The sequence below is a fragment of the Cheilinus undulatus genome, linkage group 4 (genome assembly GCF_018320785.1).
Source record: "Cheilinus undulatus linkage group 4, ASM1832078v1, whole genome shotgun sequence".
Taxonomy (NCBI): Eukaryota; Metazoa; Chordata; class Actinopteri; order Labriformes; family Labridae; genus Cheilinus; species Cheilinus undulatus.
In genome coordinates, this window is record NC_054868.1 from 50,809,424 (window position 1) to 50,835,401 (window position 25,978).

General features: G+C 39.7%; 1 protein-coding gene across 1 annotated transcript in view; it reads left to right on the forward strand.

Moving 5' to 3' along the window:
- Positions 1-25,978, forward strand: part of LOC121507795 (voltage-dependent T-type calcium channel subunit alpha-1I-like) — a 317,733-nt gene that overhangs the window by 186,101 nt on the left and 105,654 nt on the right. Inside the window, exons 14-18 of the mRNA XM_041784135.1 lie at positions 2,015-2,102; positions 8,576-8,742; positions 18,368-18,438; positions 18,663-19,167; positions 19,625-19,725. Coding sequence (XP_041640069.1) covers positions 2,015-2,102; positions 8,576-8,742; positions 18,368-18,438; positions 18,663-19,167; positions 19,625-19,725 — 932 coding nt within the window. The remainder of the gene's footprint in view (positions 1-2,014; positions 2,103-8,575; positions 8,743-18,367; positions 18,439-18,662; positions 19,168-19,624; positions 19,726-25,978) is intronic.

The following is a 25,978-nucleotide window of genomic DNA, read 5'->3' on the forward strand; positions in this document are numbered from 1 at the left end:
GCTAAATTAAAACTGAGTGGAGTATTTTCATGCAAAGAAGAGCTATTCACAAAACAATTTAAAGTGCTTTACAGAGTTAAAACAGGACATTTAGAGCACATTTTAAAGAGAACCATTTTCCAAGAGCCACCCCTACTTTTGCCTAAGAAAAGCTAAGCCCCAAAATCAAAATTACTCTGGCTCAGACACATAGAGAACAGCGACATAGGAAAGGATCACCCACATTTTAAGATTGAACCAAAAAAATGTAAGATTTATTAACATATTGTCAATGAATGACGGGATCCAAAATATTTAGTTTGTTCTTTAAATTAATTTAAGGTGGTAAATTTTCTTAACCCAACATGCCAGATGGATGGGAAACCTCCCATAGACAGTGTTTGGAAAAGGGCAGAGCCCTTCAAAAGAAAGTTGCAATGTGATTGGATGAACATTCTGCCTGTCACATCATTGTATTCCGTGATTATTTCATACGTGGTGTATGTGCAGGTCACAACTTTTCCACGAGAGCGTTTTGCAGTTGTTGGATTGTGTATTTGATGAGTTTGATGAGGGAAAGCAAAAAATACCATCTGCTAACATAGCGTTAGCTTTGCAGCTGGTATATCAGCCCCCCCAGATCTAGAAACAGCTTGCACCGACAACTGAAGGGAACTAACCTGTTACTAAGAATATAGGAATTATGGCAATGAGCGAATTTGCCAAAATGTTGAAGTATCCCTTTAAGCTTATGCAAGCAGTTCCTTTGACCTCATGGACTGGTTTTTCCTCAGATATGCATTGTCAGTTGTGAGACCTTCTACAGAGAGGTGTGTGCCTTTCCAAATCATGCCCAGTCAATTTAATTTACTACAGGTAGCTCCAGTCGAGGTGTAGAAGCATTTTAGCAGAGATCCAGAGAAATGGGAGGAACCTGGGCTAAATTTTAAGTATTTTTGCAAAGGGTCTGAATACTTGTGTCACGTTTCACTCTGCCACGATGTGTTTAAGTCAAACTTGGGCCCACAAATACAGTTATTCACCCCAACCAGGTAGACATGATTGGGACACATGGGTAAATGCACACCAATCACAATAATGCTAAGTATAAACCGCCTCTCTTGTTTAGAATGAAATATCTTTTTAGCTGAGGCAGACTGGATCAGAGTTTTCTGTTCGTCTACCTGGAGCTTTTTTATTCTGATTATTTATGTCCATGCAAATATAGATAGAGAGTTTTCATAGGGTGTAAAATACAGCTTGCACAGCAAAAATAATAATTATAGCATTAGTGACAGAACTGATATTTATGAGAGGCTGTATCAGCAGATGATAATGGTGTATTGAACACAACGGTGTAATTTTCAAAGCCATCCATCTCTGTGGAAAACACCAGAAAATTATGCTGTCAATCCGCCATCAACTGTCAAACTCCCAGATGGATCATTGGAAAATTGTCATGTGGTTGAGTAACTCGGTTGAGTCTTCATACGTGGATCACAGCATTACCATATTCATGGAGCGTGGAGCCGTGATGTGTGTGTTGGAGGGGAAACAGCGACACAAACCATGAGGATTTTGATTGATCTGTTTTAAATGACAAAACCTGAACACAGCCATCAGTCTTTGTCTTTGTCTCTCTGTGGTTTACTTTCTCTCTCTCCGTCTTTTCTCCCCTCGGCTCTCTCACCTTCCTCCGCTCATCCACGCTGCCTCTACTACGACTACACACTGGGGATTTTTGACCCAATTTACTCCAGATTTTCCCGTAGTGAAGACCGAACGGGGAAATCCCGTTCCTGTGGGGTTACTGGAGTAGTGTGTCAGTAGTTGAAAAGCTTTTTCCTGATTTAATCTTCAAATATGAGAACAGATCTGAGCCATCCGGATCACCTCAAATATGTTTGATAGTTGTTAAGAGATAGCAGCGTGTTTTCTTGTCTGATGGCACAATCTCCTAAGAGTCCCTTATAGTATGGGCCATGTCTAATCCCATTTCTCCTTTCTTCCTGTCTCCCTCTCTCTTTGTCTCCAGGGAGATGCCAACCGTTCTTACTCAGATGACGACCACTCATCCTCCAACTATGAAGAGAGTGAGAAGCACGACTCCATAAAGCTGTCAGGTGAGCTGATGGCTTCCTTTCATGCTTCTTTCGTTTTATTTGTACTGAAGTTTTAATGATCAGAGGCTTTGAGTTAAATTAAAATAACTGACCCATATAATGCAGGCTTTGACTTAATTAGCCACCTTAAACTCAGCGATTCAGGACGTTGAGTCATGAGGTGGCGGGCTTTAAACTTAACAAGCCGAGGCTTACAACCCCAAGTCCAAAAAAGCTGGGGCACTGTGTAAAATGTTCCTAAATGCAGGATGTGAGTGCCAATCTTATCTGAATTTGATGGAAGCAACACATCTCAAAAAGTAGGGACAGGACAGAGCCATCTTTACCATTGTGTAGCATCCTCTTTTCTTTTAACAACAGTCTTTAAACATCTGGGAAGTGAGGTGACAAGTTCCTTGAGTTTTGGGAGAGGAATGTTGTCCCACTCTTGTCTATTGTTGGAGTCTGGCTGCTCTGGGTCTTCTTTGCCAGATTTTTCATTTAATGACGATGATTCAGATGAATTCTTTTGGACTGAAGGCCAGCATCTGGACTCTTCTACTGTGAAGCCATGCTGTTGTGATGTCGTTTAGCATTGTCTTGCCGAAATAGCCATGGCCTTCCCTGAAAGAGATGTTGTCCAGATGGTAGCAGATGTTGCTCTAGAGCCTCTATCTACTTTTCAGCAATGATATTGCCTTTCTAGATGTGTAAGTTCACCTGCCATAGCAACTAATGCAACCCCATACCATCAGAGATGCAGGCTTTTAACTGCTAACAAGCTAGATGGTCCCTTTTCTTCATTCTGATTAATCCGACCACAGAACAGTTATTCATTTTGCCTCAGCCTATTTTAAATGAAAAATCCAGGGAAGATGGTGGCATTTCTGGATTGTGTTCACAAATTTGGCTTCTTCTTTGCATGGTACAGCTTTGACTTGTACTTGTGGATGACCCAAGTGAACTGTGTTGACAGACAATAATTTCTAGAAGTGTTTCTGAGCCCAATATATTAATATTTTGAAATATATCCAATGTCCTATAAGGGCTTGAAGAGGGAGAGTGTGTTTTTTGTTTTTTTTTTTTGTTGTAATTACTCAAAACGTAATAGTCTGTCAAAATCAGTGTTAGTGCTAATCATTGACATATCCCAGATTGATATTCCCTGCACAAAAAGAATCCACTTTGCATTTTTTAAATTGAAAATAATTGTTTTTTTTTGTGTCAGAAATTGTGGCATTATGTAAATAAACTGTAATTTACAGGGTTAAAATTATGAAATTTAATTCACATTTGCTATGCTTGATGAGGACTGGAGTTAAGGACCTAAAATTAAAAAAGTTTTTTTCTTTCATGTTTTTTATTTTTAAATATATCCAATGTCCTTCCAATGTCCTAAAAGGGGCTTTAAGAGGGAGACTGTGATTTTTATTTATTTATTTTTTTTTCTATAATTACACAAAATGTAATAGTCCATCAAAATCAGTGCTAGTGCTAATCATTAACATATCCCAGACTGATAATCCCTGCACAAAAAAAAAAAAGAAAAAAAAAAACTCCTTTGAATTTATCACATTAAAAATAGTTCTTTTTTTTTTGGTGTGTGTGTGTAAAAAAATGGCATTTTGTAAATAAACTGGCATTTATAGGGTTAAAACTATGACAGTCAATTCACATTTGCTATACATGACTTGGACTGGAGTTAAGGACCAAAAATTAAAAAAAAAAAAGTTTTTTCATTCATTTTTAATACTTTTAAATATACCCAATGTACTAAAAGGACTTTAAGAGGGAGACTGTGATTTTTTCAGAGAAGGGCCTGAGGGTTAACCCTCTATGGTGCAGTGTTGCCTGTAGGCAACATACTACTTTTTGGTCTTGTGCACTCACATAATACATTCCCAAGTATGATTGAATACTTTAAAAAAAAATGACAGGCCCTTAAGTAACCCATAAAGGTGTTTTGACTTGTCATACGATGCTCTGGATGCCATCTTGAACACTTTTTGTGCAGACATTCTCACACAAAACAGCTTGGCCATCGTGCTGCAAAAGAACTGCAAGAAAATATATTTTCCAGATATTTCTGATGCTGGAAAAAATGTGTACATAATTATTGGTGGGTAAAGTTTAATTTCTAGTTGTTAAATGTTGCTTTTTTGATTAATAAATAATGGAAAATTGTTAAAATATACATGTTGCCTTGATGCAACACCGCACCATTATGGAATACTGCAAACACTAAACTGTGATGGAGTGCACAATGATACCATTACATTTTGGTATTGTGCATTTTGGTATAAATCTGTGATTACTGAAATAAAAACAAGGACAAGGACAGTGAGATTGATCATGATGAGAATGAGGATGAGGAAAGTAAAATGTGATCAGGATGAGGACAGTGAGGGTAAATGTACAGCAACGAATATTACCAGAATACAGTAAGATAGGTTTTAAAAATAATTATTTTCATCATTAAAGTTCAAACAACATGAATTGCAACCTGTTGCAGCTACTTTCCAACTCCAATATGCTTTAAAAAATATTTTGTTCAAATTTTAAATCTTTTTTTTCTTGTTCATTCCATTCCATAATGGTGCAGTGTTGCATTGAGGCAACACGCCCCAAAAAAGACCCTTCAAAAAAAAAAAAAAAGTTTTTTCTTAGACTATGTTTATTTAGTCTATTTTATGACAAAAAGACATCACAAATATGTATATTTTTTTCCACCTGGCATCTTATTGCGCACCATAGAGGGTTAAGTTTTTTTCAGGAGACTAAAACGAGACTTACTAGGGCTGGCCTGGTAGACTTTTTAAAATTCATATAATCTTTCCACTGTGCATGAAAACTCAAACAAGCATCAGGGCTTAAGCCCCTTCAGCCCCCTCTGGCTCCAAATGTGTAATCAGGCTGAAATGCACTAAGATAAATGAGTGTCAGAATGAAAAAATGACTGTATGTACTTGTTGGTTGAATGATATCCATCAGCATCATATAACAGCCAAATGTTAGAAATTTCAAGGATCCATGCAGTTGAAAAAGTAAGCTCTGTTGAGGCCAGTGGCGATTATTTGGATAGAAACTCTATCTGAAGATTCCTTTCTACTTGAAAAGTAAATCCTTGGTTTGTCTTAGATCCCTCTCATATTTGAAAAACCACAATTCAAATGAAAGATTTCCTTTTTATGACAAAACAGAAAAACAGGCTGAACAATCTTGCTTGCATCTCCCATTTAAGCCTGCAGCCTTTTTATTTTTTCAGTCAGGCTCATTCAACGAGCTCAACCCTGAAAAACAAAAGTAAGAAGTACGAGCCAGAGGCTTACAAACTTATAAAAACTCACAGTACAGACAGAAGCCTCTGCAATATGAATGAGCTCTATCTCTATCCAGAGCTCACAATGAACGTGTCCCAGCCATACAGCCTCCCTGTCAGCATGACAGTTCAGAGAGGATTAAAACATGACTTCAGACACTTGTTTACAGAGTGAGTGGGCTCCTGCTGCAGAGGAGATGCCATCTCTGCAGTGCACAGTCAGCAAAAGATAAAACCCTGCAGTTCCTGCCTACAAATGTGGAAATAAAACAATCTGTTTTGCCATCTCTTCATTTGCACAGCGCAGAGGTGTTACCTCAGCTTCTGTCCTGTTGTTTTTGTAGGTGGTGAGTTTTTGATTCATCGCCTCGCTCTGAATTTTTGACCTTTATCTGTATTTTTGTCTGAAGGAGCTTAGGAGGTAAACCAAGGGTAATGCATTCTGTTTCAAGGATTTTCAGCACTAAAACAGACTCCATCAAAAGTTAGGTGACAAAAATGGAATTCATGAATGCGTTATTTTGTGTTCCACTGTGTTTGGACCCAGAGGCCCATTTCAGAAAAATTGGTTTAGTGCAAACCTCGAGTCTGTTCACACTGATATGAGAGAAACTCTTAGTTTTCTGCTTCAGACAGCAAAAACCTCAGACCAAAACAACACTAACTCTAAAAAGTTTGAATGCTATGTATATGTTAATAAAATGGAATGCAATGAAATCTCATAAACCCACATTTTACACACAATACAACATAAACAACATGTAAAATGACTGAAATGAAACATTTTACCATTTCATAAAAAAATATTAGCTAATTTTGAATCTGATGGCAGCAACTGTCTCAAAAAAGTTGGGACAGAGCCATGTTTACCATTGTGTAGCATCCTGTCTGTAGACGTCTGTAACATTTAGGAAGCGAGGAGACCATGTTGCTGAAGTTTTTTGACATGAATGTTGTCCCTTTTTTTCTGATGTAGCATGTCTAGCTGCTCAACAGTCCTTGGTCTTCTTTGCCATTTTTTCCCTTTTATTATGCTCCAAATGTTTTCTGTTGGTGAAAGGTCTGGACTGCAGGTGGCCAGTGGAAGTCTCTTGTGAATCGTATGTAGTTTAGTATTGTCTTGATGGAAGATGCAAGGCCTTCACTTGTCTGTATGGGAGCACATATTGCTGTAGAAACTCCTTCTACCTTGCAGTATTGATAGTTCCTTTCCAGATACAGAAGCTGCCCACCCCAGGCACTAATGCAACCCCATACCATCAGAGATGCACGCTTTTGAACATAACCTGATAACAAGACAGACCGCCTTTCTCCTCTTTAGTCCACAAAACACGGAGTCTTTGGTTTTCAAAAAGAATTTCAAATTTGGATTGACCTGACCACAGAACAGTTTTCCATTTGCCTCAGTCCATTTTAAACAAGTTTGCATTTGTATGATACAGCTTCAGCCTACATGTCTGCGTGGTATGGCCAACTGTGCTGACCATCAATGCTTTGTGGTTCTATTCCTGAGCCCATGCAGTGATTTGAAGTACAGAGTCATACCTGTTTCTAACGTGATGCCCAAAGACCACACGCATCCAATTTTGATCTTTGGCCTTGTCGCTTATTCACAGAGATTTCTCCAGCCTGTCTGAATCTTTTGATAATACAATGGGTTGTATCTGGCAGGACATTCAAAGTTTTGGCAATTTTACTTTCTGGAGCTTATCCAGCTGTCATTGGGCAAGAGGTGGGGTACACCCTGGACTGGTAACCAGGCACGCTCACATTCACACCTACGGCCCATTTAGAGTCACCAATTAACCTAATGAGCATGTCTTTGGTGGTGGGAGGAAGCCGGAGTACCCAAAGAGAACCCACTCTTGCACAGGGAGAACATGCAGACTCTGCACAGAAAGGCCCTGACCGGGAAGCGAACTTTAGGAACAATTTTCTGAAATTGTTCTACAATTTTTAGACATAGGTTTTGCAGATTGGTGAACCTCTGCCCATCTTGACTTCTGAGAGACTCTGCATCTGTAAGATGCTCCTTTTGTACCCAGTCATGTTGCAAAATAACCTATTTAGCTGGAAAATGCTCCCCCAGCCCTTTGCTGCCCTGTCCATACTTTTTTGATGATCTTTTAATGATCCTTGGCCTTCTCCTCTTTAGTCTGCAGGACTGTGTCCATGGTCTGGTCAATTGTTTGACTCAGTTTTTCTAAGATCGGTGGTTCTCTGCCCCTCTTTACTTTTTAGAGACTCTGCCTCTCTAAAATGCTGCTTTTAGGACCAGTAATGTCCTTGGCATGTTGCCAGTTAACCCAATAAGTTGCCAAATTCTCCTCAAGTTTTTTTTTCTTTGGTACTACTTACTTTTCCAGTTGTTTGTTGTGCTGTCCCAACTTTTTTTTAGATATGTTGCTGCCATCAAATTAGAAATGAGCTTTGATTTTGTCATGAAATTTTAAAATGTGTCAGTTTCAACATCTAATGTGTTATTTATGTTCTATTGTGGATAAAATGTGAAATTGTGAATTTTGCACATCATTGAATGCTGTTTTTGTTTACATTTTACACAATGTCCCAACCTTTCTGGAATTTGGGTTGTATCATCTGATTTAAGAACATTGCATACGGATCAGGATGTGCCTTTATTTCAAGTATCACAGCATCAGCCAAATCTGATATCACACAACTTTATTTAAATGTATTTTAGATTTCTGTGTGTCTTTTTCATTGACTTCATTGTCTTCATATGTGAAGCTTTCTGTTCAGTCTCAGTCACTCCTATAGCTGTCTTGAGCTCCCCACGTTTACAGTTTCTAAAATGTGTTTATGCATTCTTCAGGCTTCCATAGGCTTGACATTTTCCTCCGTCCTCCGGTGAATATGTCTGACTGTGATTTCACTGGGATGTTTGCCTGCACCTACCTGAATCCCACAGCAGGTTGAAACATGATGCCTTGCTGCTGTCAAATGTCAGCGTGGAAAGTATAGAAAATCTGGAGGTGAAACAGAGATGCACACTGGGATAGAAAAGACTTAAGCAAAAAAGTGTCGAGAAGGAGCTAAAATAGGTAGATTATGTGGCTGAGAGACACCGACATGGATAAGGTGGGGGATAAAGCATTGGATATATCATATGAAGAACAAAATCTTTTTACAGCTTCTTTTGTTCAACTTGTTTTAGACCCAAGGATCTGCACACTGACTCCCAACGGTCACCTGGAGCTGGGTGCCTTGTCTGGTCCAAGGGGATCCTACTCGTCTGGGAGGCAGAGCTTCACCTTTGAGTCCAGGAAGAGCAGCGTGATGAGCCTTGGCAAGAGCAGCCTGGAGAGACGCTCCCTCTCTCTGGTATTTATACCTTTAAACACTGACACATGCATGAGTGAATATTTATGAAAACATGTCTGCTGAATTTGACTGTTTTTTTTCCCTTTTTTTCCTTAGTGCATTCAGAAAGTATTCCCTTTTTTAATTTTGTTATTATGCTGCCTGATGCTACAGTCATTTAAATTTATTAATCTCATTAATCTACACTCAGCACCCCATAATGACAAAGTAAAAACAGATTTTTTATTTTTCGCAAATTATTAAAAAAGAAAAAAACTGAAATATCCCAACAACATAAGTATTCAGAACCAAACCAAGCCATGAGGTCAGAGGAACTGCCTGCAGAGCTCAGAGACAGGATTGTTGACAGGTACAGATCTGGAGAAGGCTACAAAAAAACCTACACTTCCTAAGAGCACAGTGACCTCCATAATCCTTAAATAAAAGAAGTTCAGTACAAGCAGGATTCTTCCAAGAGCTGGTCACCTGGCCAAACTGAGCAATCAGGAATCGGGAGAGAAGAGCCTTAGCAAGAGAGGTGACTAAGGATCTGATGGTCACTCTGACCGAGCTCTAGAGATCCTGTGTGGACATGGGACAAAGTTCCAGTAGCCTGTTGCACCAGCTATGCATCTTGCATAGTTTTTTTTTTTTTTTTTTTTTTTTTTTTTTACTCAAAATAAAAAGGTCCCTGATTGAAACACACTGAACATTCTGATGTGGTCATGTGATTGGTTGAATAATTTAAAAATGGAAAAAATAAAATAGGTGTCAAAAAAGTGGCATAACTTGTAAAAGTTGTGATAAAAAGGGTTCAAAAGAGGCAAAAATGGTGTAAAAATGGCAAAAAAAAATCATTATAAAATGCAATGAGTGAAAAAAAATGTGAAGAAAATTGTGAAAAAAGTGGTGAAAAGTGACAAAAAGGGTTGAAGAGGCAAAACAGGTTAAAAAAGCCAGATAAACTTGTGAAAAGAGGTCAAAAACTGGCAAAAATGAGTTCAAAGTGGGGAAAAAATGGTTAAAAGTAAAATACAGTTGCAGGTTTTTTTAAATAGGCAAAAATGGGGAAAGTGGCAAAAATGGGTTACAGAAATGCAAAAAGGATGCCGAATGGGTGGAAAATGGTGAAAAGCTGTTAAAAAGTGGCATAAAGGGTATGAAGTTGAAAAATGTTGCAAACATTGGCCAGATGAAGTAGGAAAATGGGGTTCAAAGCGAATTGAAAGTGAAAAAATTTAACCTGCCATATCAGATGGATGTGTGTGTTTCACACATCCATCTGGGAAAACTTTAATAGGAAACGTTTGAGAAAAGGCAGAGGATATGAAAAAAACTGGGACTGTGATTGGATGAATGTTCTGTCTATCACATCTCTATGGACCAATAAGAGCAACAAAACACGTGATGTAGCAGCTATCGAGCTGCATGTTCGCAGCCAAAAACTCTCAACTCACTGCTGTTCTTTGTTCTTCTTTTAACGGAGAAATGTTGTCAAGTTCTGATAAAACTGGCGCTTTAGCAGCATCCATGCTAATCTCTTCCTCCATAACTGCACCAGCTCTTGCTGCTGCTTGTTTACGTCACGGCTCTGCTGCGCCAGAAAGTACTGCCCCTCGTCGCTGATTGGTCCTGTCACTTTCTAACCGGGCCCAAACAGTTCAGACGGGAGCTTTGCAAGATGGATTCGCCAGTGAAAACCAAGGAAACGGGCATGTCCATCTGCTTTGCAAGGGTAGAAAAACTTAGCATAGAGTGCGAAAAAGTGGCATAAATGAACAGAAACATTTGTGAAAAGGGGATAAAAATCCTCAATTTCGCCGCTACTGCAATTAATAAAATTAAGTAGGATAAATAAAACATTTTTCAGTGTAGTCAGCAGCTATCTGATGCACATGCCGCAGTGTCCTGCTTTCTCTTTAGGGTTCTTCAGTTGGAGATTTGTCTCTTTCAAAACCTGGGATAGCGACTTGTCCTGGTTTCTGAAATCCAGGTATGTTTACATGCCTAAACACAAAAATTAGATACTTCAAAACCTGATCAGACTGGGATATTTTTAATGTAAATGGTAAAATCAGCTAATTCTGAGCAGAGTAACTGATAAACTGCTTCTTGATTTAACGTCTCTGTGAACTCCAAAGTTAAAAAAAGTTATTTTTTTATTATCTGTCCCTACCGCCACTTCAGTTCTGCAGCATCAAATAAAATCTTTAAGCAAACTGTATGACATGACCGTTCAGATTTTCTCTTCAGTCACAAAGGAACTGAGAGAAGAAAAGAGCGTCAGAGAGAAGATAAAGAGGGCAGTCCAGGATACAGAGTTATGAGGAAGATAAAGAGGAGTGAAAACTAAAGAGGCGATAAGCTTTTAGCCTAGCATAGCTCTCACTTCAGAGGTTACAATGTTAAACATGGTGGGCGTGGAGGATCTGCTTCACTGTGAAGTCTCCTCCTCTGCTCTCCGAGCGTTCAAAGCTAATTGATACAATCAGGCACCGGTTAGATCACTGGGAGCCGAAGTAGCACGTTAATCAGCACCACGCCGAACGCTCATGAGGAGTCTCAGGGTTTTCAGTCAAGTTTGCTGAGGTTTTATCAGCAGCTGAGATTGTTTCTTTGTGATGAAATCTCTGTGAGAGTCACTCCATCTGCTTGGTGACTGTTTGTTCTGCTGTCTTATTCAGAGTATCAGACAGTGCTGATGGACTCACATGAACCTCAGGGGAATGCTGAATCGCTGTTTGCATTACAGTAAAACAGAACCGTACACGCTGGAGTTAGAGATCTTTATTTTTGCACGTCTTAAATTCCAACAGAGACAACAATGGGCAGAAATTGGCTGTAACCTTGCATATTAAATTCTGTTTTGTCTCAGTGAATGCACTGTCTTTCCAAATAAACATTATTATTACAAACTGTACTAAAAGTACAATTCTTCCACCATTTACAAATATTGAAAGGCATTCACTGTGGACTGGATAGCAGTGTTAATATTGGCAGCTATTTTCAATTTTAGTTTTAGTCTTTAGACGAAATGTATTTTAGTTTTAGTCACATTTTAGTCATTTCTACCCTTTTTAGTTTTAGTCTAGTTTTAGTCTACCAAAACTCAAAACATTTTAGTCTAGTTTTAGTCCATAGAAATTTGCCACCAGTAGAGAAATATCATGGCTTTAGAATGTCAGACGAACACTACATTACACTGTAGTCTGATTTTAGTCATCTTGACGAAAAACTAAACCTACTCTTTGTCAGTTTTAGTCATCAAAAATCTATTTTTGTTAGTCTTAGTCTAGTTTTTGTCTTGGAAAAAGGCTGTCGATTAATAGTTTTAGTCATAGTTTTAGTCGATGAAATTAACACTGCTGAATAGGTCCAACTCTTGTCAAAAACCGTTCATTGTACATTAACATGGATAACATGGATCTCTGTTGTACAAATGTGAAGCCAAAATGCCCAGGATGGGCTCTCACTCAGAGTACAGGAGGCAGATGTTGGAGTTACTTTTTCTGTCCTCACTGAACCTAAGTGCTGTTGTGTTGCCCATTCTTGATGCTTACTTGGTTTTTAAATAAGAGTCTTTTCAGTAGCAACCCTCTCTGTGATGCTGATTTACTCATCAGCAGTGGGGGCTGGTGGATTTTCTACATTGGGGGCTATAGCATATCCCAGTTTCATATGTTACATGTCTTAGGTCAATCAATAGATATTCCTACACTGTGAGTTAGACTGAATTAGTAGGCCTCGACTCTCGAAGTAGTGCTTTAAATCAGTAAAACCTGTCTGAATCCAGAGTTTCTAATAGACTTTTTCTGTCTCTGACCAAAATGAGTGATAGTCCTCAAGATTATTGGCCCTTCAGAGGAACTAGCAGAAATTTGCTTTATACAGCCATATGTGACCAATAACAGCTGAACACATAAATCAGAAACCCTGCTTTGTGAATGCATAAAACAGGACTGAGGAAACATGTTACTGTCTGAACCTCACCCATGACTGACACAATAGAAACCAAGACAGTAAAACTGAGTCATTGTTACCCTGCTATTACAGCCTGTTAGACACATATTACACATGACTGACCCTTGGAAAATGCTGAGAAAAGACATTCTTCTGACTTTGTGTTAGTTGATTAAACAGTATTATTAAAAAATTTAGCTTTTCCTTACATGCATGCAGCCAGTTGCTTAACTCATGCCTATGTTTAACACATAAACAACAGCACTTAGCTTCACATTTGTACCATTAGCTCCAAGTTAGCACATTAGCCGCTACTATAACTTAGCAGCGGACAACAGCAAAAATAGCCTCTACTAAAAGCACCAACAACTCATCCTAACAAATAAACCAGCGCTCCGTTGACTAGACACCCATTTAAAGGGATATTTCAGTATTTTTTTAGTTGGGCCGTATGAGGTCTAGCAGTAGTAGTGGCGTTAGCCTCCAGTGATTTCAGTGAGCATTGTTCCTTTAAGAAGGACTCGTTGGTTGTACCAGTCAGGAAGCTAGTTTATACAGATGGATACAGTTTCTGTGTGGAATTTAGCGAGTTATTGGTAAAAATGGGCCACAAAGCCATGTTAGCTCAAGCATAGATACTACTGAAAACTTTTGAATTATTATATTTTTTACCCAGAGAGCCTCTGTGTTTATGTCATTATTTTGCAATACATGCTTTTGCTAACAGTTACGTGCTCTTGCATTGAAAATAATGATAAAAGCACAGAGACTCTTTGGGTGTAAAATAAAATGCTGGATAAATCAGTTCGATAGTGCGCACATTTGAGCCAACATTGTTTTGCAGCCCATTTCTACAAGAACTCGCTAAATTCCTCAGAGAAACTGTACCCATCTGTTACGCTGTTTAGCCTAGCTTCCTTACTGGTACATCCAGCGAGTCCTTCTTAAAGGAGCTCACTAAAATCACTGGAGGCTAACACCACTACCTCATATACAACTCACCTTCAAAAATACTGAAATATCCCTTTAAACCCTTGAAACTTTTCATAAACAAATGGAAAAATGGGTCTGCAAAATCTGGAAATTTTTCAAGAGTGCCCTGGCAAAAATTCCCCTGCATTGTTTTCAGTAGCTCTAAAATCTAAAGATAGGCTTTGTTTGACATCATCCATGTTGATGTCATGAATATTCACACACCTTAATTAGCCATGTGCATGCTGCCTGAGTAGATGAACAACTCCAGCACTGCGTGGAAAGTGTGTCGTAGTAAAATTAGGAGGAGTGTGAGTGAGAGAGAGGCTTCTTGAGAGAGCACTGGGTTTTTGGCTGACGGGAGACGAGGAGGAAGGCACTGGAAAAAATAGACACAAGAAATGGTCAAAAAACGAGTCACAAAAAGCACAAGAGAAATTTTCAATAATGCAAAGAGTGTCACTGGAAGTAGTAGAGGAGCCGTTGTACCGCTGTGCGTGGCAAACAATACACTGGCACTGAGGCATCGGTGTGCAGGGAAGAAGTAGTGTGCTTGATTGCAGAGCAGCTACCAGTGCGGTCAATCAACCTCAGCGCCGTGGGGGAAGGGGAAGCCTCAGGGGAAAGCAAAGTTAGTGCACAGCAACAAAACAGAAACGAGTCCTACAAAATAAAATGTGTAAATACCAAAATCACCACAAATTTGACTCATATTGCAAATTGGATATGAATTGTTGTATTCTCATATTTTATTAAAAAATGTACTAAAATGGAGCGTGGAGGACTTTTTGTAAATGGCATGATATGTAATGCAAGACATCTCTGCTGCTGCTGCAAAAAAGTTTAAAACAGGTATTATGACACAAACTTCAGGTCAAGGAAATATTGCACCCTCTGCTGTTTTAAAATTGCTACAGGCCACACTGCAATTTTATTTAATTTTTGATTAATTGCCCAGCCCTAACCTAGACATAAGACTAAAGGAGACAGGGAAAACAAAAGAGAAAACTCACCTGATAGACTTTTTGATGGGGGTTGAAGAGGCATCCCAAATGTGGCCTTGATTGTTCTTAATCATGACACAATGCAAGATGAAACCACAGATTTTAAAGGCCAATGGCTCCCACCTTCTACCGTGTAGTCTGACCTCAACATATTGGTCTTGACCACAGCTCATCTCCAGTCTGTTTCCTTTAAATCTCTCCACTTTAACCCTAATTCTTTTAGACAGAACAGTTTAGATCAGTGGGATTTGGTTTCAGTTCTCAGCCTTGGTTAAGTGTCAGCAAAATTGCACCCAGACAGAAATCAATAACATTTTAGGACACAATAAGCAGCGTTCACTGACTGCAGGTTAAAGCTGCCTGCTCAGCAACACACTGTATTAGTGCAGTTATATACAGAAACTTCAGGATGAAGTGTGGTTATCTGATTTGATTTGTCCTCTAACTTTAACTCTTTACATAAGAGGAAAGTTACTGTAGTTAAAGAGTGTTTGCAGCTGATGGTACAGTATGACATACAGAGCTTTAGTACCAGCTGCTGTCGTTGCTTTCTGCCGTACAGTGGGGAACAAATTCTCCTGACAGAACTATTTGCTGCGTAAATCACACACACATCCAAGCGCACACACTCAGTGTTCCTCTTGAGTGATCCGCAGAGTTGTTTCTGCGAGGACCGTGGTGTTATTTAACAGCCGACGTCCACGCTTCATTTCAGTTTCTATAGAGACGAATGCATGCTTTCTCTGGTATATTTGAGCCCGCTGACATGTATGTTTCCAGGAGTAAAACATATAATTACGTCTGACATGCTGAGAGGATTAGACATGCGGAAACAAACAGAGCTGGTTATGTTCCTCTGAGTCTTACTGGCACTCAGGGGTTTGCTTATTAAACTTGATGACAGCCTGCTGAGTGCACCACAGTCTCATTTGAAAGGCACACTTTGTGTTCCATTTGTTGAGTCATCTACTTATTCAATGCATCCACTGATATATCATTGACCTAAAGTAGCAGGCATGCTCCACCCTAAAAATCATTGCAGCTTCATATCAGAGCAGTAGTCCTGCAGAGTGTGTGCATGTTTGATTCCCGACTTTATCCCTGTGAATCCCTCCTACTTGTACCTTTAGAAAAGGAAAGCTGGACCCAAATATACAAATAGTAGAAGATTTCTGTGACACTTGTGATAGAGGTAATGTGGAGGCAGAGGAGCGGTGACCATCAACACAGCAGCAAAGATAAACAACAGCTGACACTGATAAACCAATTCCACTGTTATCCCATCATGTGTTGTTGCCACAGAGACCAACATCTCAGTGCAGTAACTCTCTCTGCTGGGACGGATGGATACTATTATAAAGTTGAGTCATGCAAGCAATAATGCATATGTCACAAACGATTAAGGTCCATAATTAGTGTTATATCTATACATAGTCTGTAGTCATTTTCATTGTGTTCTATTTTTGTCTTGTTTTGACCCTTTCCGGTATTATTACCTCCGCCAAAGAGGTTTGGTAGTTTGTTTGTTTGTTAGCAACATAACTCAAAAAGTTATGGACGGATTTTGATCAAATTTTCAGGAAATGTCAGAAAATGCATAAAGAAGCACTGTTTAGATTTGGGAGTGATCTGGATCACCGTCTGGACCCAGGAATTTTTTAAAGGCTTCTTCACTATTGGGAGATAGGGCTAATGGCAGAGGTCTACGCTCTCCGAGTGCTTTTCTAGTTTTGTTCTTTTTTCGGAGCCAAATTTAACCCTGAGAGGACGGCGTTGTCACATGCAAAAAGAAGAGACGTGTTATTCAAACTTGAATGACTTTTGAACCTTAAATTGTAGGCAGCAAGGCTCTAAAAGTTTGGGATATTTCAGTAGTTTTTACTTTTATTTCGTTTTCACTTTTTGTGTTCAACTTCAGTTTAGTTTTTATTAGTTTAACTTCTAGTTTTTTTAGTGCAGTTTAGTTTATATTTTGCAAAAATTTTATGTTTTAGTTTCATTCATTCAACTCTGGACATAAAACTACCAATGTATGAAGTCTTAACCAATCAAATCAGGCCATTTTACACGTGTCGGTGCCAATCAGTATGGTTGTGTCAAAGACTAAACTAAGGATTTTTTGTCCATCCATCCATTTTCTATACTGCATCTCCTGTCTGGGGTCGTGGGGGGGCTGGAGCCTATCCCAGTTGTCACTGGGCGAGAGGCGGGGTACACCCAGTCAATCGCAGGGCTGACATGTAAAGACAGCCAACCAGGCATGCTCACAATCACACCTACAGCCAGTTTTAGAGTCAAGCATGTCTTTGGTGGTGGGAGGAAGCCAGAGTACCCGGAGAGAACCCGCACATGCATGGGGAGAACATGCAAACTCCACCCAGAAAGGCCCTGACTGGGAGGCGAACCAGGAACCTTCTTGCTGTGAGGCAACAGCGCTATTTCCTGCATCACCGTGCAGCCCAGTGTGTTTTGTCTCTATTTTTATTTTATTGTAGATCTTTTTGTAGGCGCACTATACAGTTTTAGTTAGTTTCTGTTTCATGGTAAAGCTTATTTTTTATTTAGTTTCAGTTAACTAAAATGATTTTTGAATTTTAGCTTTAGTTATTTAGTTAGTTTTAGTTAACTTTAATAACCTTGGTAGGCACTTGCTTGTTTTTTTTCCTCTGAAAGCTCTCCATTGTGCCATTCTAATGATGCCGTCCACGCCTTTGTAGCTCTTACAGAGCATTTTCTAGTGAGCTTGGCACTTGGATGACATTCCAGGGTCTTGGAAGATCTTATCCACACCAGCAACTCTGATATCAAGCATCTTTTTATCCATTTATAATCCATTTATTCAATTGTTCCTGCAGTAAGGCAGTTAGCCTGCCACCATGTTGTCTGTTTGTATCCTAGAAAGCATTTTGACTGGGCTATGACAACATTCTGTTGTCACATCATGCTTTGCACATCGATGTGCACTGACCTAGAAACTGCAGAAGAGAGCCTGAATGACTCATAACAGAGAGAAAGAGACACAGAGAGGCTGTGATGTGTCCCTCAGAGCCAATGCACTTCAAATGTTGACTCAAATTCCCAAAAGCACAAGGAATATTCTCAGAATTAGCATTAGAGTCACCTCCTTGAGTGTCTGTGATTGTAGTTTACAGCCCACAAATCAGGTAGTTTTTTGTGGAGGCAAATATATTTCAGTTATGGCACAGCCAGTTGCATCCAGTGATCACAAAGAGGAACAGCAGGAATACCTCCAGCCTTTCTTGGACATCCTCTGAGCAGCAGATCCTTGCACCCTTTTATTGCCATATAAGAGCACATGCAATACTATGGCAGCCTTAGCTCCAAAAGATCAATGATATAGTTGGACTATTTAATCCTACCCAATCATGCCTGATCCTTTAACACTGGACAGTCTATGGTAGAATCATCTAGTGTCTTATCTCATCTTATCTTGAGTCAAGATGAATTTTTTACATGGATTCCTCATGATTGAATTATCCAATTGTGGGCAAAATTGTATTTCTTTTTTCAAGTCAATATATCTTTGCACTGTAACCCTTTTCCTATCTAATGATCATTTATTTTGAACATTTAAGATAACAATTTGTAGCTAAATTATATCCATGAACAGTTTCTTTGAGCATCTCTTTGGTCTTTAGTGTCTTTCTATTGGCTGCAACCTGCTGATGACACTTGTGTCTTTATTTTAGCGTCATGGTCGCAGTTCCAACTACCACAACTGGGGGCGTCCTTTTCCTCCACAGTCTGCATGGAGCCGCAGGTATGTTAATTCTAGCAGCTTTGTCATTGATTAATTATTAATACCCTCATTAGCCTTAATTATAGGCTAACATGAAAACGTCAAACCCTCAGTGTCTTTTAATGCTCTGATTAGCTTCATGATTGAGCTATTTATTATTACAGTCCTATTGATTGTCTCCATATTGACTTTTTAGACATCTTTAATTAATATTTAATACCTTCTAATTGGGTTTCCTGCTCTAGGTCGAGCTCAAACAGCCTGGGTCGGAGGAGCTACGGGTTCGGTGGGGCTCCTCTGGTGGGAGGCAGCCTCCGCGTCCAGAGCACACGCACCCCTCACTCCTACACCTACGCCGCAGAGCAGGAGTCCCTTCTCTCCCACCCACCCCACTCCCATCACCCTCACCCTCCTCATCACGCACACCCACCTCCACACTTCCTCTCCAGGCACTTTTCTGGAAGGAGAGATCGACGGGCTCTCTCCCTGGAGCTCCCAGAGCTGCTCCGGGCAGGAGGGCAGGGACAGGCCCCTTGTCTGCCTCCTGTCCATCCAGAATCTGGGAGGAGGAGCGGGTCAGGGGCAGGGGGCTCCATCACTGGGGGGTCCACGGCTGGTAGTGGATTAGGAGTGGACCACCGAGACTGTAACGGCAAGACGCCTGGTCCAAACACCCACCTGATAGCAGAAGTTTTCCCTCAGGTGAATCCACGCAAGGGCAGAGCAGACCTGGATGAGGAGACGGATTATGTGAGTCTCTACAAATATGATACTGCTAGTAAATACCAAAAAGTTGCAGAAATCAATGAACAGTGTGTCCAAAAATGATGCAATCTGACTAGCTCAGTTATGCTGATGTGGCACATGTTGCTTTAACTGTGCAAACTAATTTTCGTATCTTTTATGTCATTGTGCTTTATAAAAGAGGAGATTTAGAGCTTCTTTCATTCATGCAATCACACATTATTTGTTTAAGTAGAATAGCATCTTTGTGTAATGTCTTGGCACCCCAATTCCAAGCATACCAGAGATCTTCCAATGAATTTGAGGGAACATGTGCAGTTGCTTTTCATTGTATTTCCATCATAAATCATAAGATTTGAGTGAGCAGTGTCTTGATGCATGTGGCTTTTCCATAAGAATTCCCATAAATATATTCCCAGCATTCCTCCTGTTTTATTTCCTCTCCTTCTCCTGTCTCCTCCAGAGTTTGTGTTTCCGTATCCAGAAGATGATGGAGGTGTACAAGCCAGACTGGTGTGAGACCAGAGAGGAGTGGTCAATCTACCTGTTCTCCCCCCAGAACAAGTGAGTACACAGCTTCAGTTGTACTAACCATAGACATCCGTCAAAACAGCTAAAGACGAGAGTTGGAAATGAAATAGAATGCCCTGCATGCTTGATATTTAACTGTTGAATGTTGTTGACTGTAGTGGGAAATAAGGTTAACATTTGCTTGTGCAGAATGTTTTTACTTGAGGGGAAGAAATACAGAAGATGCATGGAATAATAGTGAAAGAGGGAAAGCACGTCTTAGTAGGGGTGGTGATGTAACCCTGCAGATGGATTTACCTGCCACCATGTCTTCAGGAAAATCCACGTCAAAGCTCCAGTTTACAGTGTTTATGCCAAACCGATCTGAGTGCGGGCCAATAAGGGACACTTGAAGAGAATAGGCAGTCGCCATGGGCGAGGTTAACTTGTAACACCACACACTACAGGATAATAAAGCAAGGTAATCTAAAGCGGTGGTTCTCAATGTTGGGACCCTGTTGGGGGTCATGAGAAACTGAGAGGGTCTCCAGATGCCTTAAAAAACTAGGAAAATTTTTTAATTTACACTGTTGCCATTTACACCAATTTTAAAAGATTTTAACCCGTTGTCATCATTGTTTTCCCACCAATTTTGCCAACTTTTACACATTTTTGCCATTTAAAATCCATTTTTTTGTCAGTTTTAAACCCTTTCTACTACTTTCTTCTGCCTGTTTTTGCCATTTCTAAATGTAATCTTGCCACTCTCTGCTTATTATTGCTCTGTTGACACATTATTGCCACTATTTACCCCTCTTTACCACTTTCTATGCCACATTTCACAATTTTTCTTACCTATTTTGCAATTTTAACCCATTTCCACCTATTTCTTCCTCAGCTAACCCTTTTTGTCAGTTTATATCAATTTTTCATCCCATCTCAACAAATTTCCACCTATTTTTGTTTCTTTAACTCCATTTCAGCCACTTTTTTCATCCAAATTTACCACTTAATATGCCGGTTTTTGCCACTTTAATCCAATTTTTGGCACTTCTAACCCATTTCTGCTACTTTTAAACTCCAGTTTCACCACTTTCCCTAACATTTTTGCCATTATTAACCCATTTTAGCTTCTTTAAAGTATAAATTCTGTTTAAAATAAAAGTATTAACATTTTTAAGAGGGCTACTTACTGCACAAATAAATTAAAAAGGATATTTGTTTCTTTGATAAGAGTGATTGTGATTCAGGTTAAATATAAAATACCACAGCTTCACTTACAGTGAACCATGACGTTGCTGGCCCCCAGTTTGGCTGGGCCATTTTTTCCCCTAATGGGCGGCCTTGTCTCCACATGACTATTCTTGAATGTGCATTACTGTGTTCAACCACCTTTAGGTACAGTGGGGGTCCCCAGTCTCTGGCACCTTTATTTTGGGATTCTCGGGCTGAAAAAGTTGAGAACCCCTGATCTAAAGAATCATCCGATGACTGGGTCTTTGCTGACTTTGGTCTGAAGGAAGGACTAAATCTCATCAGGGATGGACTGGGGAGAAAATTCGGCCCTGGCATTTGTGCCTCAGAACAGCCTGTCACAGCGGGTCAAAATAATGTTGAACATGTTCCTTTGTCCCCTTTATTACATAGAGCTATTAAAAAATAATAATAATAAAAATACCATATCAAGCAGAAATGCAGAAAATATATGCCCTTATTTTGAAAAATGTCTTCCAGAGTTCGTTTTATTTTTAAATTAATAGGCCTTAGTTTAAAACCGATGCTCACAGTAATGAAATAGCAGATTAATTACATACATTTACAGGAATATTGTTGATAAACACACATTTGATTTTGAATACTTCAGAAATAGCTTCTCTACTTTAATGAGCATTTGATGGTTGTGTTTATTTCTACTCACATACATCTCATGAGTCAGTGCTGCTCTACATCATACCAACCTTTTTTTCTAAACGTATGACCAGAATATAAGAAATCAGGTATGAACATATGCCATTAGGCTCATAGATCAATGCAACTCTGATATCAGTGTGATAGCAAATTAATCACATAGCATTTTATTCCACTTAATTCCACTTCCATTTAATAAGAATACTCAATATTATTGAGAATAGTGGCACAGGCCTACTTGTATGTAAGTGGGATAAAGTCTGAATTAAGGACTTTTATTTATAATGCAGTGATTTTATGGTACGGTGAAAGGTTTCAACCATCTCTTCATTCTTCAGGTCAAGGAAAGCAGCAGATTTAAATATTTAAAGTGGACTCACAGTCTAATTATGTTTATTAGCCCTTATGGTTTTTTCCCACTGCTTTGCTCTCCTCATGCTCATGATGTACCTGTCCCAAACCTGCCTCTCCTCCTCTTCCTCCTCCTGAGACAGACTATAGCAGTATTACTCAACCCTGCTCAACCAAAGAGCTAAATGACTGAAAAACTCCTTTGCAAGAGCCACAAACTAAGTGGTGAAAAGTGGCAAAAAAACGGTTTGAAGTAGCAATAAGAATAAGTTAAAGGTGGCTAAAATGGTCAGAATGCAGCAAAAGTGGGTGAAATGGGGTGAAAATGGGGAGAAAAAGGTGCAAAAATTGTCAGAAAGTAGCGAAAATGGGTGAGAAGTGACAAAAAATAAGTTACACATGGCAAAAAACGGTCAAAAAGTGGCAACGTGTCAAAAAAAATGAGTGGAAAGTGACTAAAATAGTCAAAAAGCAGTCAAGATTGGCAAAAATGTGCTAAAAAATAGGAAATGTGGTATTTAATGGGAAAAGGTAGCTTATTTGGATGAAAAGTGGCAAAAAAATGGTTTAAAAAGGGCAAAAATAGGAAAAAAAGTGGCAAAAATGGGGGAAAAAGTATCAAAAAGAAGCAGTAAAAAATTGGCAAAAAAAATAGGAAAAAAGGTGTTTTTGATAGCAAAAGGTAGCTTAAATGGGCAAAAATGGTGAAAAAGGCAAATATGGGATAAAAGTGGAAAAAATGTCGGAAAAGGTGGCAAAAAGAAGTTGCATAATGGCCAAAGAAATAGGAAAAAACGGGTGTTTAATGGCAAAAAAATAGCTTAAATGGGTGGAAAGTGGCTAAAATTGAGAAAATGGCAAAAAGTTTCCCCTTTTAAAGGTTTTCTGGGGGAATGATATTTAAAATTAAGACATAAAAGAGCCACAAATAATTACAAAAGAGCCACATGTGACTACAGAGCCACACGCTGAGTATCACTGTTCAGTGGCATTCCCAACATGGGGTCTGGAACCCCCGGGAGGGGCAGCAGAGATCTTAAGGGGGGCTTGAGGCTTTGTCTGCTCTGAAGCTGCCAAAATTAGATTTGCAAATATTGACTAAGACCATGATAAAGCAGTTAATATAGGTTTATACAAAGGTCCTTTAATATGCTTTTTTTTAGGTACATGTAAGGGGGGTTCAGAGGAAAAATGGTTGGGAAACACTGGTCTATAGTATGGCCTGCAGATTCTATACAACTTTTGTGCATCTTGACAAAAGTCCGGGAGTAGAGCGAGAACATTTTTTTCCGTCACAGAGAGCTTTCGGTGTCGCTTGTTTGGATGATACATGATGTCTGGTCCAGACAGAAGCTCCACTGCGGCTCAGTCCCAGCTAGTGACAGGCCTGCTAGAGTTTTTTGGAAAAAAAAAAAAAAAAAAGAATTTCTGTTCAAATTTGATGTTTATTTACATAATTGATTGTCTTTGTTTTTCAAGACATTTAAGTTTCAATTTCTGAGGTGGAGCACAATGGGTAGGGGAGGACCTTTAGAAAACATGATCTGGCTGGTAAACTGTCATAGAAAAGAAAACAAACAATGTGCTGATGCCCCTGCTCTATGGGCCAGTGGAAAGCAAAAAATTAAGAATCAATAAATCATTCTGACACAAAACCACCCACTGGGAAAATGCCGGATGTGCCAGATTTCCAGTCCACACCTCAGTCTGACAATTGGAACGATTATTACGTTGTGTGTTGCCTGCTTAACAGTTAAACTTGTCTCTTAAAGTGCACAATGAAATTCAGGAGAAGTGGGAGTAATTTACTTTACCCCTCAAAGCCTGAAGTTTGATGTTTGCATGAAACACAAGCAGGTGTAACAACATAAAGCATTCAGTAAGACAACAGAGATCCGTGTTTGTTTCAGTATCAGTACTTATGAGTGTTTGCAGAGCGTACTCTTGGGTTTTTCAGCCTCTTTGTTCACCTTGAAGAGAAAACAATTGTAGAAAGATGAGATGACAAAGTAGAGCGATTGCACATAAAACAAATGTTAGCTAACGTTTCCCACTCTGTCCTGATAATGTGGACAAACAGGCAGCAGTACAGTCCAACCATTAGTGTGCTCTCAGCGAGAAAGCTGCTGTCTCCTGCTTTCACAAAGGACTTGTTAAAGTGATATCACGGTGTGTTTCCCTCCAACCATTCCTTCTTCTCTAGACACTGTTATCGACTTGGAGCTCTGAGTTGTGTGTCTGTTGGTGTGTCGTTGTCTGTGTTATTATGTTTTTTCGCCCGGCCTTCGATGCATTGCTGTCAGGAGCGCCCCTGAAAGCACCACCAAAGAAAAATCACTCAGTCATCCACTCACTCACTCCCCCCAATTCCCGGCGTGCTGATAGCCACTTAAGGGAAGCCGGGCCCCAGGGCTGTGTTTTGGCATCCTGGCAGGTGCCATCTGTCAAGCCGAGGCTCTGTGTGTTGGCGGTGTGTGTGAACTATAACGTTAGGCCGTAGCTCTGCGAGTGTGGCGTCGCATGTTCCTGCATGTGTTCGTAGATGACTTTGCATATGTGCTCGTGGGAAAGTGTGAGCATATGTGGCGGTAGGCCTTGTTTATACCTCGGTGTGCTGTTAGTGTGTGAGGGAGCATATGCACGTGTCTGTGTTAGCTGTGAGCAGAGACGGAGCGAAAGACGAGTAAACAAAATAAGAAACAAGCCAAGAACCGGAGGTGTGTCTCAGGCTGGATACGTGCAGACGCCGGTGAACCCATCGGTCATGATCGATATCAGGGGACAGGGTTGCCAGATTTGAATCGATAGATAAAGGTACAGGGTTGCCAGGTCTGGAGGAGAAGCAGTCAGATTTGGCGATTGATTTTCTCACCCACAGAGCAGGTGCAACAGAAGGTGGATTCTGCAAACTATATCGCTGGCAGGAGAGAGAAGATGTGTGGGATTGACTTACAGCTTTTACTGGCTCTGAAACTGATGATTTAACAACAACACTGCAGGTGTGTGACTATGTTAGAGTCTATTCAGGGACAGGGAGCATCCTCAGTCGCTTAAATTGCATCCATGAGTCTCCAGTTCAAGTGTTTAACACCCAGGGTTTTCCACAGACACATGGAGTAGTCAGCCAGTAGGAGAAAGTGGCCAGATAAGGGCTTCAGAAAGCTTGCTGAAACACTGAAAAAAAGAGAAAGAAGTAATCACCTAACACATAAGGTCTGTGTAAAGTAAAATCAGAAATTTGTCCCTAAGCCATTCGTTGTGTTAGAGTAGAGCTGATCCAAACTAAGGGAAGACTGAGAGCCAAATGTGACACTACAGCGATATAAAAGAATTGAGCTCTCTATCTTAATTCAGTCAGTTTGTCCGTGCCTTCACTAGAAATTAGCTGCCAGCTAACCTCTGCATTTCTGTTTGATGTGGGGTGAATTTGATTGGCCTACTAGCCATGGTGGCCTAAGGGTTATTAACAGTAACTGAACAGAGTGATTTGTGACAGAAAATAATGCACATTTAATCACAGACATTAGCATCGACTACTCTAAAAGTGTCAAGCAGCTGGTCTCTGAGACCACTGGTGCAGGCTACTTGCTGGAGTGGTTGTATTGGTGTCACTTTAGCCAAGGGCAGTAGCAACATGCATACAATACAATAAGATACAATATGATATGATGATAAACCATACCATACCATACCATACAATACGATTATATGATATGATATATGACATAATAATATGATAGGATACGATTCAATATGATTTGATATGATTTGTTACAATACGATATGATACAATATGATTTGATATGATATAGTACAATATGATATGATGCAATATGATTATAATCCAGTGTTTTAAATCATTAACATCAAGTAGAAATGAAAGGAAAGTTATCATAACATCGAAGCAACTTTGCATGTTACTGCAAGAACAGAGGATCTATCCTGGAAACACTTCAGGATAAAAGCACTGTATGAAAAAGCAAGTAGTCTCAACACAGAAACAAACTGATTGGGCTTTACTTTGAGAGTCCCAGTGGCGGTTTACTGT